Raw genomic sequence first — 14,802 nt, 5'->3', positions numbered from 1 at the left:
AACAACGTTTTGTCACCTGTTTGTGTCTATACAAACAGGTGCGCACGCAGGGGGGGTTTTTGGTTCTCCAGAAACCCCTCCCCTCCACTAAGAACAGTGTCCCTACATAGCGGCACTGTATCGCCGAAATGTAGCTGCTCTCTATATGTTTTCTTTTGGGAAGGGGGGGAAACCCTGCGTGCGCCCCTGACAAAGCTGAGATGTAAACGTAAATGAAGTGAAGACATAACTGTGAAAATTAGGCAATATTTGCATGATCTATTAATATTATATAATGGTGAAAATTAGGCAATATTTGCATGATCTATTAATATTATATAATGATGTCCATTATAGAAACATAGAATTTGACGGCAGATAAGAACCACTTGGCCCATGTAGTCTCCCCATTTTTTTAATCTATTGTAACCTCAAACCCTATTCGATCCTTAGTTCTTTGTAAGGAGGTCCTTATGTCTATCCCAAGCATGTTTATATTGCTCTACTGTATTATCCTCTACCACCTCTGATGGGAGGCTATTCCACTTATCCACTACCCTTTCTGTGAAGTCATTTCCTCTGAACCTACTTCCCCCCAGTGTCAGTACATGTCCTCATGTTCTAATACTTCTCTTCCCCCCCAGTGTCAGTACATGTCCTCGTGTTCTAATACTTCTCTTCCCCCCCGTGTCAGTACATGTCCTCATGTTCTAATACTTCTCTTCCCCCCCAGTGTCAGTACATGTCCTCGTGTTCTAATACTTCTCTTACCTCCCAGTGTTAGTACATGTCCTTGTGTTCTAATACTTCTCTTCCCCCTAGTGTCAGTACATGTCCTCGTGTTCTAATACTTCTCTTCCCCCCCGTGTCAGTACATGTCCTCATGTTCTAATACTTCTCTTCCCCCAGTGTCAGTACATGTCCTCGTGTTCTAATACTTCTCTTCCCCCCAGTGTCAGTACATGTCCTCGTGTTCTAATACTTCTCTTACCTCCCAGTGTCAGTACATGTCCTCGTGTTCTAATACTTCTCTTCCCCCCAGTGTCAGTACATGTCCTCGTGTTCTAGTACTTCTCTTCCCCCCAGTGTCAGTGCATGTCCTCGTGTTCTAATACTTCTCTTCCCCCCAGTGTCAGTACATGTCCTCGTGTTCTAATACTTCTCTTCCCACCAGTGTCAGTACATGTCCTTGTGTTCTAATACTTCTCTTACCTCCAGTGTCAGTACATGTCCTCATGTTCTAATACTTCTCTTCCCCCCAGTCTCAGTACATGTCCTCGTGTTCTAATACTTCTCTTCCCCCCCAGTGTCAGTACATGTCCTCTTGTTCTAATCCTTCTCTTCCCCCCAGTGTCAGTACATGTCCTCGTGTTCTAATCCTTCTCTTCCCCCCAGTGTCAGTACATGTCCTCGTGTTCTAGTACTTCTCTTCCCCCCAGTGTCAGTACATGTCCTCGTGTTCTAATCCTTCTCTTCCCCCCAGTGTCAGTACATGTCCTCGTGTTCTAATACTTCTCTTCCCCCCAGTGTCAGTACATGTCCTCGTGTTCTAGTACTTCTCTTCCCCCAGTGTCAGTACATGTCCTCGTGTTCTAATCCTTCTCTTCCCCCCAGTGTCAGTACATGTCCTCGTGTTCTAATCCTTCTCTTCCCCCCAGTGTCAGTACATGTCCTCGTGTTCTAGTACTTCTCTTCCCCCCAGTGTCAGTACATGTCCTCGTGTTCTAATCCTTCTCTTCCCCCCAGTGTCAGTACATGTCCTCGTGTTCTAATACTTCTCTTCCTTTGTAGAATGTTTCCCTCCTGCACCTTGTTATAACCCTGGATATATTTGAAAGTTTCTATCATGTTATGAATTGTAAGCTTCACTGCCAAGGAGGTCAGAGAATATATGCGATGACCAAAGAAATTTTGTGTTAGTTTTTCACTCACCTTGCACTGAAACGTGACATTATATATTTATCATGACTTGTTTTATAGAAGCAGACAGTAAATGTAACAAGAACATGGTTTTATTTTGCAGTTCTACCTGCAGTCCAGATTTACATGGAGAGGAGCCCGCCTACTGCGCCCACTGCTGCAATTCACGCTCCTGATGATGGCTTTCTACACAGGGCTGTCCCGGGTTTCGGACCACAAGCATCACCCACCGACGTGCTGGCGGGCTTCGTCCAGGGGGCTTTGGTGGCGTACTGCATAGTAAGTATTCAGCACGTGGGGAACAGTTCACACAGGAAATTAAACAGCCAGATCCAATTCCCATAAAGAGGAGAGCTTGAAAGAATTCTGCCCGAGTTATCTAACGACGGAGTCAATGAGCTGTGACTCGGAGATCTGGAACATAGACGGTTCCTGGTATAAAGTGTGATTGTGTTGTAGGCACAGAGCTTGTATCTGCTTTTGTCATGAATTTCACTGTTCGGCATTAAGTTAAAGAAAGAAATGAATCGTAAAACTCCTAGAAGGTCTTATATTAGGAGGAGGGCAGGAATGTAAATTGCGGTGTCTGCTTTGCGCAGCATAGAATGCAGAATCGACTGATTTGCTTGATCCCAGTTGTAAAGCGCTATGGAATTTGCTGGCGCTATATAAATAAATATTGATGAGGATGATAAATTGGCGCAAACCTACACAGAAGCGCAACCGTGAGCATTTGTATACGGCTCAGCGGTGTCATGTAAAGGGGCGGAGCTTTTTATGTGAGTACATAGGGACTGCCAGATGGAAAAGGCATTATAGCAAGGATTGTATGGAGTAGACGAACCATATGTCTTTTGCACTAGTTAGTTGAAGAATTTCTCATCTGCGTTGCCAGCTCACGCCAGCCCATCACACTCTGCCAGCCCACGCCAGCCCACGCCAGCCCAGCACACTCTGCCAGCCTACGCCAGCCCAGCACACTCTGCCAGCCTACGCCAGCCCAGCACACTCTGCCAGCCCACGCCAGCCCAGCACACTCTGCCAGCCCACGCCAGCCCAGCACACTCTGCCAACCCACGCCAGCCCAGCACACTCTGCCAGCCCACGCCAGCCCAGCACACTCTGCCAGCCCACGCCAGCCCAGCACACTCTGCCAGCCCATGCCAGCCCACGCCAGCCCAGCACACTCTGCCAGCCCACGCCAGCCCAGCACACTCTGCCAGCCCACGCCAGCCCAGCACACTCTGCTAGCCCACGCCAGCCCAGCACACTCTGCCAGCCCACGCCAGCCCACACCAGCCCAGCACACTCTGCCAGCCCACGCCAGCCCAGCACACTCTGCCAGCCCACGCCAGCCCAGCACACACTGCCAGCCCACGCCAGCCCAGCACACTTTGCCAGCACACTCTGCCAGCCCACGCCAGCCCAGCACACTCTGCCAGCCCACGCCAGCCCAGCACACTCTGCCAGCCCATGCCAGCCCAGCACACTCTGCCAGCCCACGCCAGCCCACGCCAGCCCAGCACACTCTGCCAGCCCACGCCAGCCCAGCACACTCTGCCAGCCCATGCCAGCCCATGCCAGCCCGCGCCAACCCACGCCAGCCCAGCACACTCTGCCAGCCCACGCCAGCCCAGCACACTCTGCCAGCCCACGCCAGCCCAGCACACTCTGCCAGCCCATGCCAGCCCACGCCAGCCCAGCACACTCTGCCAGCCCACTCCAGCCCAGCACACTCTGCCAGCCCACGCCAGCCCAGCACACTCTGCCAGCTCCTCTTTATTGGAAAAACCTCTTGATTGTAGATTTGTGAAAATCCGTTTACCATGATTGCAGCTTACAGTCACTTTGTTTCGTCTCATGAAACTTATACTGCAAACAACTACCAGAGCGCCGCCAGGGTGACGTGTTCCCACTTCATTTGGGAGCTTAGTGGGAAAATTAACATGTAATCAAGCTGTGTCTCCAGTTTTATCTGAGTTCCAGGATCCGGTCAACAAAAGAAAAAACACCAGGGGCTTGGGGTGTATGAGGGGGGGCGGGTGGGGGGGCTGCAAGAGATTGCACAATTTAGTCTTTCATTAAAGGCAGCAATGTCCTCAGTTGTTTCACCTCACAAGATTATACATTTAATTATTGCCCAACCAAACTCAGATATTTTACTTCATAGTAAAGTTTAGTTTTTGCAAACTTGTGACAATTTACTAACGGTGCATTTAGATGTAAGTTTGCTCTGGATCACGGCAACCAATCAGCAATCAGCTTGTATCTGTTTAGACTAAGTCACACAATGCAAGCAAATATTTGCTACAGTTTAGTGTATGTTAGCACCTGAATGCAGTGTTAGTAAGTGACCCCTGTTGTTACTTATTACAGATGAGTGTAGAATTGTTGTTATTATTTATAAGGAGATTTTCCCAATGTGTATACACTACAGGTACAGTTTAAAGTAGGTGGACGGGGGGGGGGGGGGGGGGGGGAGCCCCCTGGCCGCATCTCAATATTTTTAGCTATTGGCTACAGGGGCAAACGCAGGATTTGGGGTTTTTTCACATCACGCCGCCAGTGGGCGTGACCAGCATGCATGGGGTCGTGGCTATAATATTAGATGATACTTGGCTGCTCTCCAACTCTTCCTATCCCCATAATATACATGGGCAATGCTGCGTGCACTACTGTTAGGTGCACGCAGCTTTCCTTTTTCAAGCAGAGCCGTGTGAAGCGGAGGCATGGTCCAACCACCTCAATTATACAGTGCCCCAGGCTTGGAGGGGGGTTTCCAGGCACTAGGAACCCTCCCTCGGTTTGCCTAATGGCTAGGGGCTAGGTGCGGTATTGTCCAAAGAAGTCATGTGATCAGCTCACATCCTATATTGGGGCACTCTCATTGGTCAGCTACGCCCCACTTTTGCCAAGTCCTCCGGCTAATCAGGATAAATATTGTGAGGTGGATGGAAGTTTCATCCTCTTTATTACTTCTACCTTTGCTCTCTGTGGCTGACAATGAATAAATGATTGGGTTTATATGCCAGCCATCACTCTGTCGCTGGGGGGCGGCAGATTTTTTACAAAGTGCCGCAGGACAGCTGTATAGGAAACAGCTGGGCTGACACGACCATAGACTTGTGTTGTGCGTTGTTTCCAGATCACGCAATGTCCTTACTCTATATTTATATTATGAAATCACTTATCCTTTCTGGAGAGACAAAAACCACTGACTTTTAGGCTCAGACGGACAATGCTTCTAATGGTTAAAAGGTTAGGATGTCGTGCGCGCAGAAAGTGTTTCCCTCAGGATGGAAACTGTCTCTGAAATATTTTCAATTCTGCAGAACTCCCAAATGTTTACATGAATCAGTAACTAATAAAATGCAGCTTATATTGTAGAGCCAGTTGTCCTTTAATGATTTATTGACATATTCAAATCAGCTTTGTCCTCCACTTCCCCCTTTACAAACAGATAATATCTCTATGAATGGGGTCGTTCTGACTGGCAGAGACTGTAACACAGTCTGAACACTATCACGTTATTGTTTCGGATGGGGTAGAGGGGCGACAGAGTAATGCGGACATGTGTGTTTTACTGTCTGTTCATTGTCACACAAATGTCAGAGCAGAGAATAATAAAATGATTTCATTCTTCCCAGACGTTCAGCAACGTCTTTCCTGATACTGTGTAATCTTCACTGCGCAATGCGTGAAGAGATCTCACCGCCGCAGGGCTCTGCTGTCACAGAATCATCTTTTATGTTATAGGAAATGTACATTATCATCCCCGCACTTCTGTAGCAGGATGTGAGTTCAGTCTGACGCTCTAGACAAACCACGTGGTAGGAAAATCTGCATCTTATTTCCAATAGAGTCATTGTAACATCCTAAAATGGATTATTTTAATGTGTACCCGTCTCGTCGCCCATGCACGAGAGGATGCAGCCATTGTGTGAGCTGAACCAATAAAAACGCAACTTATCAACTCACTGGTTGCCAGTAACCTCACTGAGGCATGAGCCACTTGGTACCTCATACCTCAGCGACGGTTTTTGGCGAATATACAAACTGATTATTGGTTCAGTGATGTCTCAATTTTAGGAAGGAATAGTTACAAGTAGATTTATTTAACTTTTTGTCTTTAAATGTTCAAACGCGTGAACAAGGGCCCTTCAGCAGGAACAACTGTACTTCTCTGCAGATTTCAGTTTGCTAAACTGGCAGCGGCCATATTGCTTCCTCAGCCGAGGTCAAATCAATCACGACTTCCGATGAAACAGTCCCATGAATGGCTGCATTATTATAATAATCATTAGATAGTTGCTAAGATTTATCAATAAATACTGTGCTCCTCAAACATGACTTCTCATGTCATTGTCAGTTCCATACAACCCACCTATTCCACATTGTACAAGAGCCTCTAAGGGAGCGACAAACACAAATAAAGACTGAAAGAACAGGTCCTGACCACCAAAGCTTGCAATCTAAAATATAAACCTCTGCTAACATTGGAAGATTAAACCGCAGTTATTTGAAGGATTATTATAATCCTTATTACAATCGCTCTTGCTCCTTGGCATCTTAGTACGCTGTAAACTCCCTTGAGGCTCTCTATGGCGTATTTTACGGGGTCGATTTAAACATCCGCTAAGACGTGACTGAGGGCAGCTGTCATAGGGATTATTCTTAAGGAGCACTGGCAGCCAGCGCGCCAAAGTAATCGGACCTTTAACGCTTGGCAGGCGGTTTTTAAAAACAAAAAGTGCCCAAAGTTATATTTTTACTTCTCTGAAATATGCAAAAGAAAAAAATAGAGAGGCCTAAAAATGTGACGGATCAGCCCAGAATGAATCCACATTCCTAACCCAGATCGGGAGTTTACTTTTTGGGCGGGGGGTCTCACTTTGCAGGAAACAGACCAAACCCAGTGAAAAAAATAAATCTTTCCCCCCTTCCCTCTCTGTTCGCCCCCCCCCCCACCCCCTTTTATTGTGTGACACAGTTGAAGCACCAGGAATATTTAACTGGGTAACTTTGCTCAGGATGGGTTGTGTTTCGTAAGTCCTGCCGGTGTTTGTATAACCTCAAGCCATAGTGGAATGAACCACAGCTGCAGGATAGAGACAAAGGACAACCTATTAGTAACTCAACAATTTCGGGCCTGTCACTCTGAAATACCAGGTAAACCTTCAAAGAAAGTTGCTGCTGTAACTTTACATACCGTAATCACCCCTTAAGTCAACATTTAAACAAGATTACTGCACGCACTCTGCTTATAACTAACTACTGCTGCAAGTTTACATGGTCCAGACACACAGCTATATACAGCGAAAACCGAAACTGGGACGAGATAATTAATAAGAACTAATTGACTTTTAAAGATTTCCCTTCTAATTTATATGTATCTTGATAAAAGCTGCCACGTTAGACTTAGAAGTGAATGTTAAATATTTTTTATTGAGACTATAGCAAACTCTTCTGACCTTTTGTAATACTTTTATTTATTTTTTATAACCTAAAATATTTGGACGGAGGTTATGCTGAAACACACTGTACTGAGCGTAGTGAGCGGAGTTTGCAAAAGCAAATTTAAGGTTTTACATGTGTTTTAAGTCTGAATTCACAAGCAACCAATATATTAATGACACGAACAGTCACTTTTGAAATTCACTTGGGAAAAGTGAATATGACCTACTTAGCCCTGTATGTAATACATTAAAATATTAATATAGTCTTTCATTTCGTCCAAAGCTTAACATTTTTTTCTCTAGTTTTTTTTCAGTAGAATTTATGATAATTCCAAGACATTCATAGTGAAGCCTTTGAAATAAGGATTTTGTTTTTTAAAACTACTCATAATTTCACTAACTTACTTTAAATAATGAAACGTTTAACATTCCAATGGTACTAATAGATTTTAGGAGGAAATGTTAACTTTCTTTAGGAAGAGACGTTTGTGAATGGCACACAGATTATGGTTGTAGATTCTGTCCTATGGATTAAAATAAGAATCCACTCTGGATGTGGCTTATTTAAAAGTTATTGTGTGAAAGCCAACGCAAGAAATGTAGGAGTTTGTGTGTTATTGTTGCATTAGAATTTCATCACATGGGTCATTACCCCAGAGATTATACACTTCATGCTTTAGTGATGTCCTTGGTTCCTGGTAAATCGATAGACCGAATCCTGAAAATGACTGCATTACCGTGTGAAGGTGACCGGTCCACGGTCATTTATTAAGTCTGTACAGATTACGGCTGCTTCCACGTTTATCCGTAAACACAAATACGTTCAGCTTTCCGTAAAATCACTTTATACCGAAAGTCTATACCAGTGTTTCCCAAACTCAGTCCTCAGTTACCTGTATTCCATATCTCCTTGCTGGAGCACAGGTGTATTCATTACTGACACATTGTAACAGATCCACAGGTGGTAGAATTATAATGTGTCAGTCACTAATGACTGCACCTGTGCTCCAGCGAAGAGAGAAACAAAACATGCACCGTTAGTGGTACCTGAGGACTGAGTTTGGGAAACACTTGTCTATACCCTTGAAATAATAAAATATAAAACAGGGGTTTAGAATGACCTCAGAGGGATCAGACATTTTTAAGTCTTGCACGTTTTGCTTTCTCCATTGTGTCTTGTCCCCAGCTGACACATTGGACTGTAGATTGCCCTGGGAGGCTGAGGAAACTAGGTGGAGATTCCTGGTGATTTCCCCCCACACACCCTTGTTCCGCTGCAACTATATTCCTGCTCTCTGTTAAATGTCGTCTATTTCACATCCTGCAGAAACGGATTCCGTTATTGGGTATTCAGGAAATCGTGTCCCTATATCTCTTCCTTCCATTGGTGTCAAACCTCATGTAAGGTCAAGGCTCGCACAGACTTAGTCAGCTGTACTTTTTACCTCATCCCAGCCGCTGTCTGCTAGAACCTGTGGTTCTACCTGTCCCAGAAGCCAGCAGGGTGTGCTGGGACTTGTAGTTTCACAAAAAAAGTTTCAAAACTATTATCACCAGTTGAAACATTTTTTTTTCTTCTACTTAAACCCAACTTCCGAAGAACTCTATGCAGTTTGTTGTAACATTGCAATAAAACGGAGCAGGCGTCATAGTGATCGTTTGTGATTTCACAGTCTGGGGTTTGAACGTTAGCTAGACTAGACAAGTTATTCTGGCGAAACTCTCAGCGCCAGTTTATGTTCGATCTTCAGGAACCGCAGAGGTCCCATAGAACAGCAGGTCCAGTGGCCATTAGAGGAGTAACGTTGAGAATTAAAGAAAGCGGTAGCTCGCACTCAGATAGATAGCAAGATTAGATACAATTTCAAAACATATTGGGCCTGATTCATTAAGTAAACAAAAAAAGGAGTAACTTTGCACCTTGGCAAAACCATGTTGCTTTGGAGGGGGGAGGTAATTATAAAATGTGGGGACAGATGTATAGTTGGGGTAGGACATGTCCTAGATCAACTTTAAATTTCAGTGTAAAAATAAAGCGATCAAGTATTTGTGTGCTAGATGAAAACACAGCCATTATTTAACTTATGTGTAAAAAAATTAAAGTAATTTGCACCCCTTTTATTGTAACATGGTTTTGTCCAGGAGAAAACTTACTCAATTTTTTTTACTTACTTTTTGAATCCGGCCCATTAAATTATGTCATGTTGTGCAGATTTTTACCTATAATTGAAAATGTTACAATAATTTTTTGATTGGATCAATTTGCAATTTTTTTTTGGGGTCCTTTAAAAGGGCAGGAGGTTATTGTAAATATGGAGGGGAGAGGGAAAAATGAAAACAATGCTGTCTTTCTCTGAATATATATAGCTGTTTAAAGCTTTTTATGAGGTCTGATTAACTAAAACTGCATTTCTTCCGTAGGTGTTTTTCGTGTCGGACCTTTTCAAGACATCGAAAAAGAGCTGCCCCCTTCCCCCAGTCAAGAAGGAGTCTTTGTCACCTGTGGACATAATTGACAGAAATATTGTATAAGAACCACAAAAACCGATGAAGAAGAACTTCTGACAGTGAATCCAATGACCTGCTGCTTTCATATCTCATCAGACATTAGAATGTAGGGAGAGACTGTTTTACCCAACCAAAAGAAGAAAACCACGAAAGAAAAGAAAAAAGTCTGCTACGCGGCCTTTCACTTGCAACGTTGCATAATGCAGGGGGGATGTTCAACCAACTGAAAGCCAAGCAATGACGAAACGCGTTGGGTACCCAGATGTACAATTGGTCTTTATCTGTTCATGTTTTAATGAACAACACATTGTTCATACATTTATGAACGCTAAACTTTTTTTTTTCTTCTTTGTAACAGAAGGGAGTCATCTTTGAAACTAGATCTCATCGCCTCGTAGTGAAGTTGGCAATTAATGATAGCACTATATATCTTTAGAAAGAAAAAAAAGCACTGACTGTAATTAGTAGTCGTTCCCAGGAGTCATGTTGTGGAGGTTGTATCTGTGTGAATAAGGAATGATTGACAATACCAGAGGGATCGTTCTGTGCAAATGAATATATATATATATATATATATATATAAATATATATAAATATAATATGTGTAATTTACCAATAATTTCTTAACCTGAGTCAGGCATTCCCACTAAGGACAACAACCAACTCGACACCCTTTCTGTATCTCTATTTCTCGAGGCAACCAGAAAACGGCAAGACAGAAAACAGGAGTTGTCCGAAACAATCTTGCGTCCGTCGAAATGAAGTCTGTCTTGCTCGGAGATTTTTGAAGCACTATAAACTTTGGGGTTGATACCCAATGTACATTAATTCAGCTGTTTCGATAAGTACCGCTGGACGGTATGTCCTAACTCAAAAGGCAATTGTAGTCTGTCCAGTCTCGTTGTCTGGGTTAAGAAAACCAACGCATTTCACGTACTAATCATAAACAATCTTCAAAAGGAAGTTTAGGGGTTAATAGAAAGCAAGAAAAAAGATTTAAAGGCACGTATAAAGACCTTTCAAAGGGCTACACCTAAATGGACTATATCAATCTTATAAATTTACCATTTGTGCACCCATATTACAGAGAATCCGTCCTATCATTTCAACTATAGCAATCTATGATTTTTTTTTATATGATATATTATATAAATAATGTATAAAACATTAAAATTTTAACTATGTAAAATATTATTTCTGAAAAACAAAACAATTTTAGATATATCCACTATGACGATTAACTGTGTCTTGACCTGTGTTATTTTTTTTGCTGCGACAGTTTAATTTTTGTATAGTCAACTAAAATATTTTTTAGATCTGTGGTAGTAATTTCACTATTAAGCAAAAAAAAAAACTACAACTAGAGAATTGTATAAAAAAATGAAATAAATTGTCAGTATTTTTGTAATGTTTCGTATTGTAAAAAAACAAAAAAAAAAAAGATTATCACTCGAATACTTTTGTAGGATACAAAATTGAAAAAAGTTTTTTTTGCAGAAATTGCTGTACAAAGATGCTTTTTAAATAAAAGCTCATAACTGGTTAATTATTTTACATTTTGTTGTGTGTAGTGTTATGGCTTTTGAGCCGAAACGTTCTCGGAGAACTTATGTAGGATGAAGTTGCACATTTAAAAAGTTTATTTACATGCATGTATATTTAATACTGTAATGAAGTCACATGTATGAACATTAATGAATTAAGTAGTGGCGGAGTCGATATGCAATCGGCAGGGCCCCCCCCCGCACGTCCCGTAGTGAGCTACCTTGGGTTGGATTACTGGACTTTTTTGGCACATTTTTTTTTTTGCTTTAAAATGTTCTTAATAGGCTGCTGAGCCGACTCTTGCCCCTATCAATCAGCCAATCAGAAGCGTAGAGCAGTAATGAGCATCAGTCGGCCCTCCGAGCCTTTATCTGTGCCCCCCAGTTTTTTACAGATAGGTGTCTCTTTTTCTGATTAAATGTATTGTTTTTTCTTATTACTGTGATTTGGGTGATATGCGGCCCTTTTGAAGGTAAGTGAGTCGCACGATGACCCCCAAAGTGTATCGGGTTGTCCATCACTGGGCTAGAATCTGGTGCTGGTAGCATTCATCATATTTGACACATGCATTTTTGATACGAAATGCGTATCTAGCGCAAAAAAACCCCCCAAAAACTGTATCTAACTCTAAATCAGCACCTAAATCTTCAAAAGCCCTCGTTACATAATTTTACCATCTACGTAATGATATAAAATCCTTCTATCGCCATTTGGAGAAACGCAAAAAAAATAAATCGGAGGATCTGAAAATTGAAGACTGACACAACTGATTGTCTACAAGTATCATGGAAACTTCTGAGCAGTGAGCTCCATGCATTTTAGAAGTAAGGCTAGATTTACTAAAGATTCCTAATAAGAAAAGTGAAGGTGTTGCCCATAGCAACCAATCAGAGTCTAGATATCATTTATTTAGTACATTCTAGGTAATGATAGCTAGAATCTGATTGGTTGCTATGAGAAAGACCTTCTCTTTTGCTCCCCTGTTCTCCTGCTTTGCACAGAATTAGTTCTGCAACTGATGAAACTTACAAGACCAATAAACCCTTTTTTGCACCTTAATGACCAGATTTTTTTTTAAAAAAAATTGTGCTATGTCAGTTTTGTAGGGTATAACTTGGAACTTATTTATTTTTAAGCCTAACTAAACAAATTTTATATTGTTTTTTTTCTGATAAAATAGGGCTTTCATTAAATTTAATCGAATTAAACATATTTATAATAAGGGCAAAAGATAGGGGAAAATGAGCAAAATCACAAAAATATATTTTAATTCTTAGTAGTTACTTTTACAGAACCGCTCTAGAAAATGAGCCCAACATTTTGTTGCCAAGTTCCCCTTACCTTCAGCACTAATAGATCATTATCCTCATCAGCTGTTTATATAGCGCCAATAATTCCACAGCCCTGTACAGAGAACTCACTCACATCAGTCCCTGCCCCATTGGAGCTTACAGTCTAAATTCCCTAACGTACATATAAATACAGAAAGAGAGACTATGGTCAATTTGGTAGCAGCCAAATAACCTACCAGTATGTTTTTGGAGTGCGGGAGGAAACCGGAGCACCCAGAGGAAATCCACGCAAACACGGAGAGAACATACAAACTCCTCACAGATAAGTCCATGGTCAGGAATCAAACTCATGATCCCAGTGCTATGAGGCAGAAGGGCTAACCACTGAGCCACCGTGCTGCCCATAGATCCAAGGCAAATTTGGTCTAACAGCAACTAGGGCACCCATTACTATAAGATCCATTCTGCGTGCCTCTATTAGTAATGCATATTGGAGGTTTGATTGACGTTTCCCACACACTTAACTCGGCCTTTCTACCCTGTATGGCAATCCCGATGATATTACATGATGACATGTGTACTAAAGCCATGGCATCCAATAAGATGTCTGCTTTTATGGTGCAAATTGCACAAGACAGATGACAGCTAGTTTCTGATTGGTTGATGGTTTAAGCAATTTTAGTAGATATCCCTCGATGTCATGTTGCACGGAAATGGCTTCACACCACATTCACGGAAGTGTCTTCATTGCGCATACAAGTCTCACCCCCACACTTCCTCTGTGCCGTCTCAGGCTATCCTCCTGCCGTGCTTCCTGCATCCAGCTGGCCCTGGCAGTACATTAGCTCATACTGGAATGTATGTAAAGCAGTAACAGAGGAAAGAGGGACTGGGAAGCAGGTGAGCGGTGGCATTTAATGGGAAGTTAAGTGGCCTTCTAGTCTTGTTCCGACTCTCCGTCTGCAATTTCTATGATGGAATATTGTAAAACATATCTGCACTCAGCAGCTAATTAATTGTGACTATACATTCAACCATTACTATACAAATCACTTATGTGGTCCTACTTTGCCTCACATTCCGCAGACCCCCAGAGCAGCTGCAGAGCAAGTTATGTCCGACAGACCAATGACGTCTCCTCGGTCAACCTCGTTACTGAGTTTTTTCCTACATCAAATATTCATTCATTCGTAGTATAAACAACTAAAACAGTTTCATTCTACTTGTAAGAATCACTCGTTCACAAGTGAAAGTATAAAATATAATGTTAAAAGCTATTTTAGTATAAAAATCTTATATAATAGGCTATTACACATAGCTGGTAAGTGTGTGATGGAAGATTTTTGTGTATTTGGAATTCTGAATGATCAAACACCCAAAAAAATTTTTGACAATTATTTATTTCCCATTACGTGGGCAATAAATACCTGCCCTCTCAATCCCATCCCCTCCCACCTCCTTCGCTCTCTCTCTCCAACAGCCTGCTGTTACCTAGCACACCTTTTCAACCTATCACTCTCCTCTGGTGTAGTACCCTCCTCTTTCAAACACGCTCTTATCTCTCCTTTCCTCAAAAAATGCAATCTTGACCCCATCTCTCTTGCTAATTATCGCCCTATCTCTCTTCTCCCCTATGCCTCCAAATGACTTGAGCGGATAGTCTACAGCAGCCTAACCAGGCACCTCGCGGACAATTTCCTCCTCGACCCTCTCCAATTTGGCTACCGCCCTCTCCATTCTACCGAAACTGCCCTGACCATGGTTACTAATGATCTCCTATCAGCCAAATCCAAGGGTCACTTCTCCGTACTCATCCTCCTTGACCTCTCTGCAGCCTTTGACACCGTGGACCACCCCCTCCTGCTGCAAACTCTTCTCTCTCTCGGCCTCTCTGGTTCTGTCCATGCCTGGTTCGCCTCATACCTCGCTAATCACTCCTTCTCTGTATCCATGTCTGGTTCTTCCTCTACTCCCTCCCCTCTCCCTGTAGGAGTCCCTCAGGGCTCTGTTCTTGGTCCTCTACTCTTCTCGCTCTATACTTCCTCCCTTGGTGCTCTCATCTCCTGCTTCGGTCTTCAGTATCACCTTTATGCTGACGACAT

General features: G+C 42.7%; 1 protein-coding gene across 1 annotated transcript in view; it reads left to right on the top strand.

Annotated features, from left to right (window-relative positions):
- The window catches only part of PLPP3 (phospholipid phosphatase 3), a 48,986-nt gene extending 37,577 nt beyond the window's left edge, over positions 1–11,409 (top strand). Inside the window, 3 exon segments of the mRNA XM_075181722.1 lie at positions 2,003–2,126; positions 2,129–2,178; positions 9,777–11,409. Of these exon segments, the coding sequence (XP_075037823.1) occupies positions 2,003–2,126; positions 2,129–2,178; positions 9,777–9,887 (285 nt within the window). The 3' untranslated portion in view covers positions 9,888–11,409.
- The last annotated feature ends 3,393 nt before the right edge of the window (positions 11,410–14,802 follow it).

This window comes from Mixophyes fleayi, chromosome 8 (genome assembly GCF_038048845.1).
Source record: "Mixophyes fleayi isolate aMixFle1 chromosome 8, aMixFle1.hap1, whole genome shotgun sequence".
NCBI classification, from domain to species: Eukaryota; Metazoa; Chordata; class Amphibia; order Anura; family Limnodynastidae; genus Mixophyes; species Mixophyes fleayi.
This window is presented reverse-complemented; position numbering and strand designations above follow the sequence as displayed.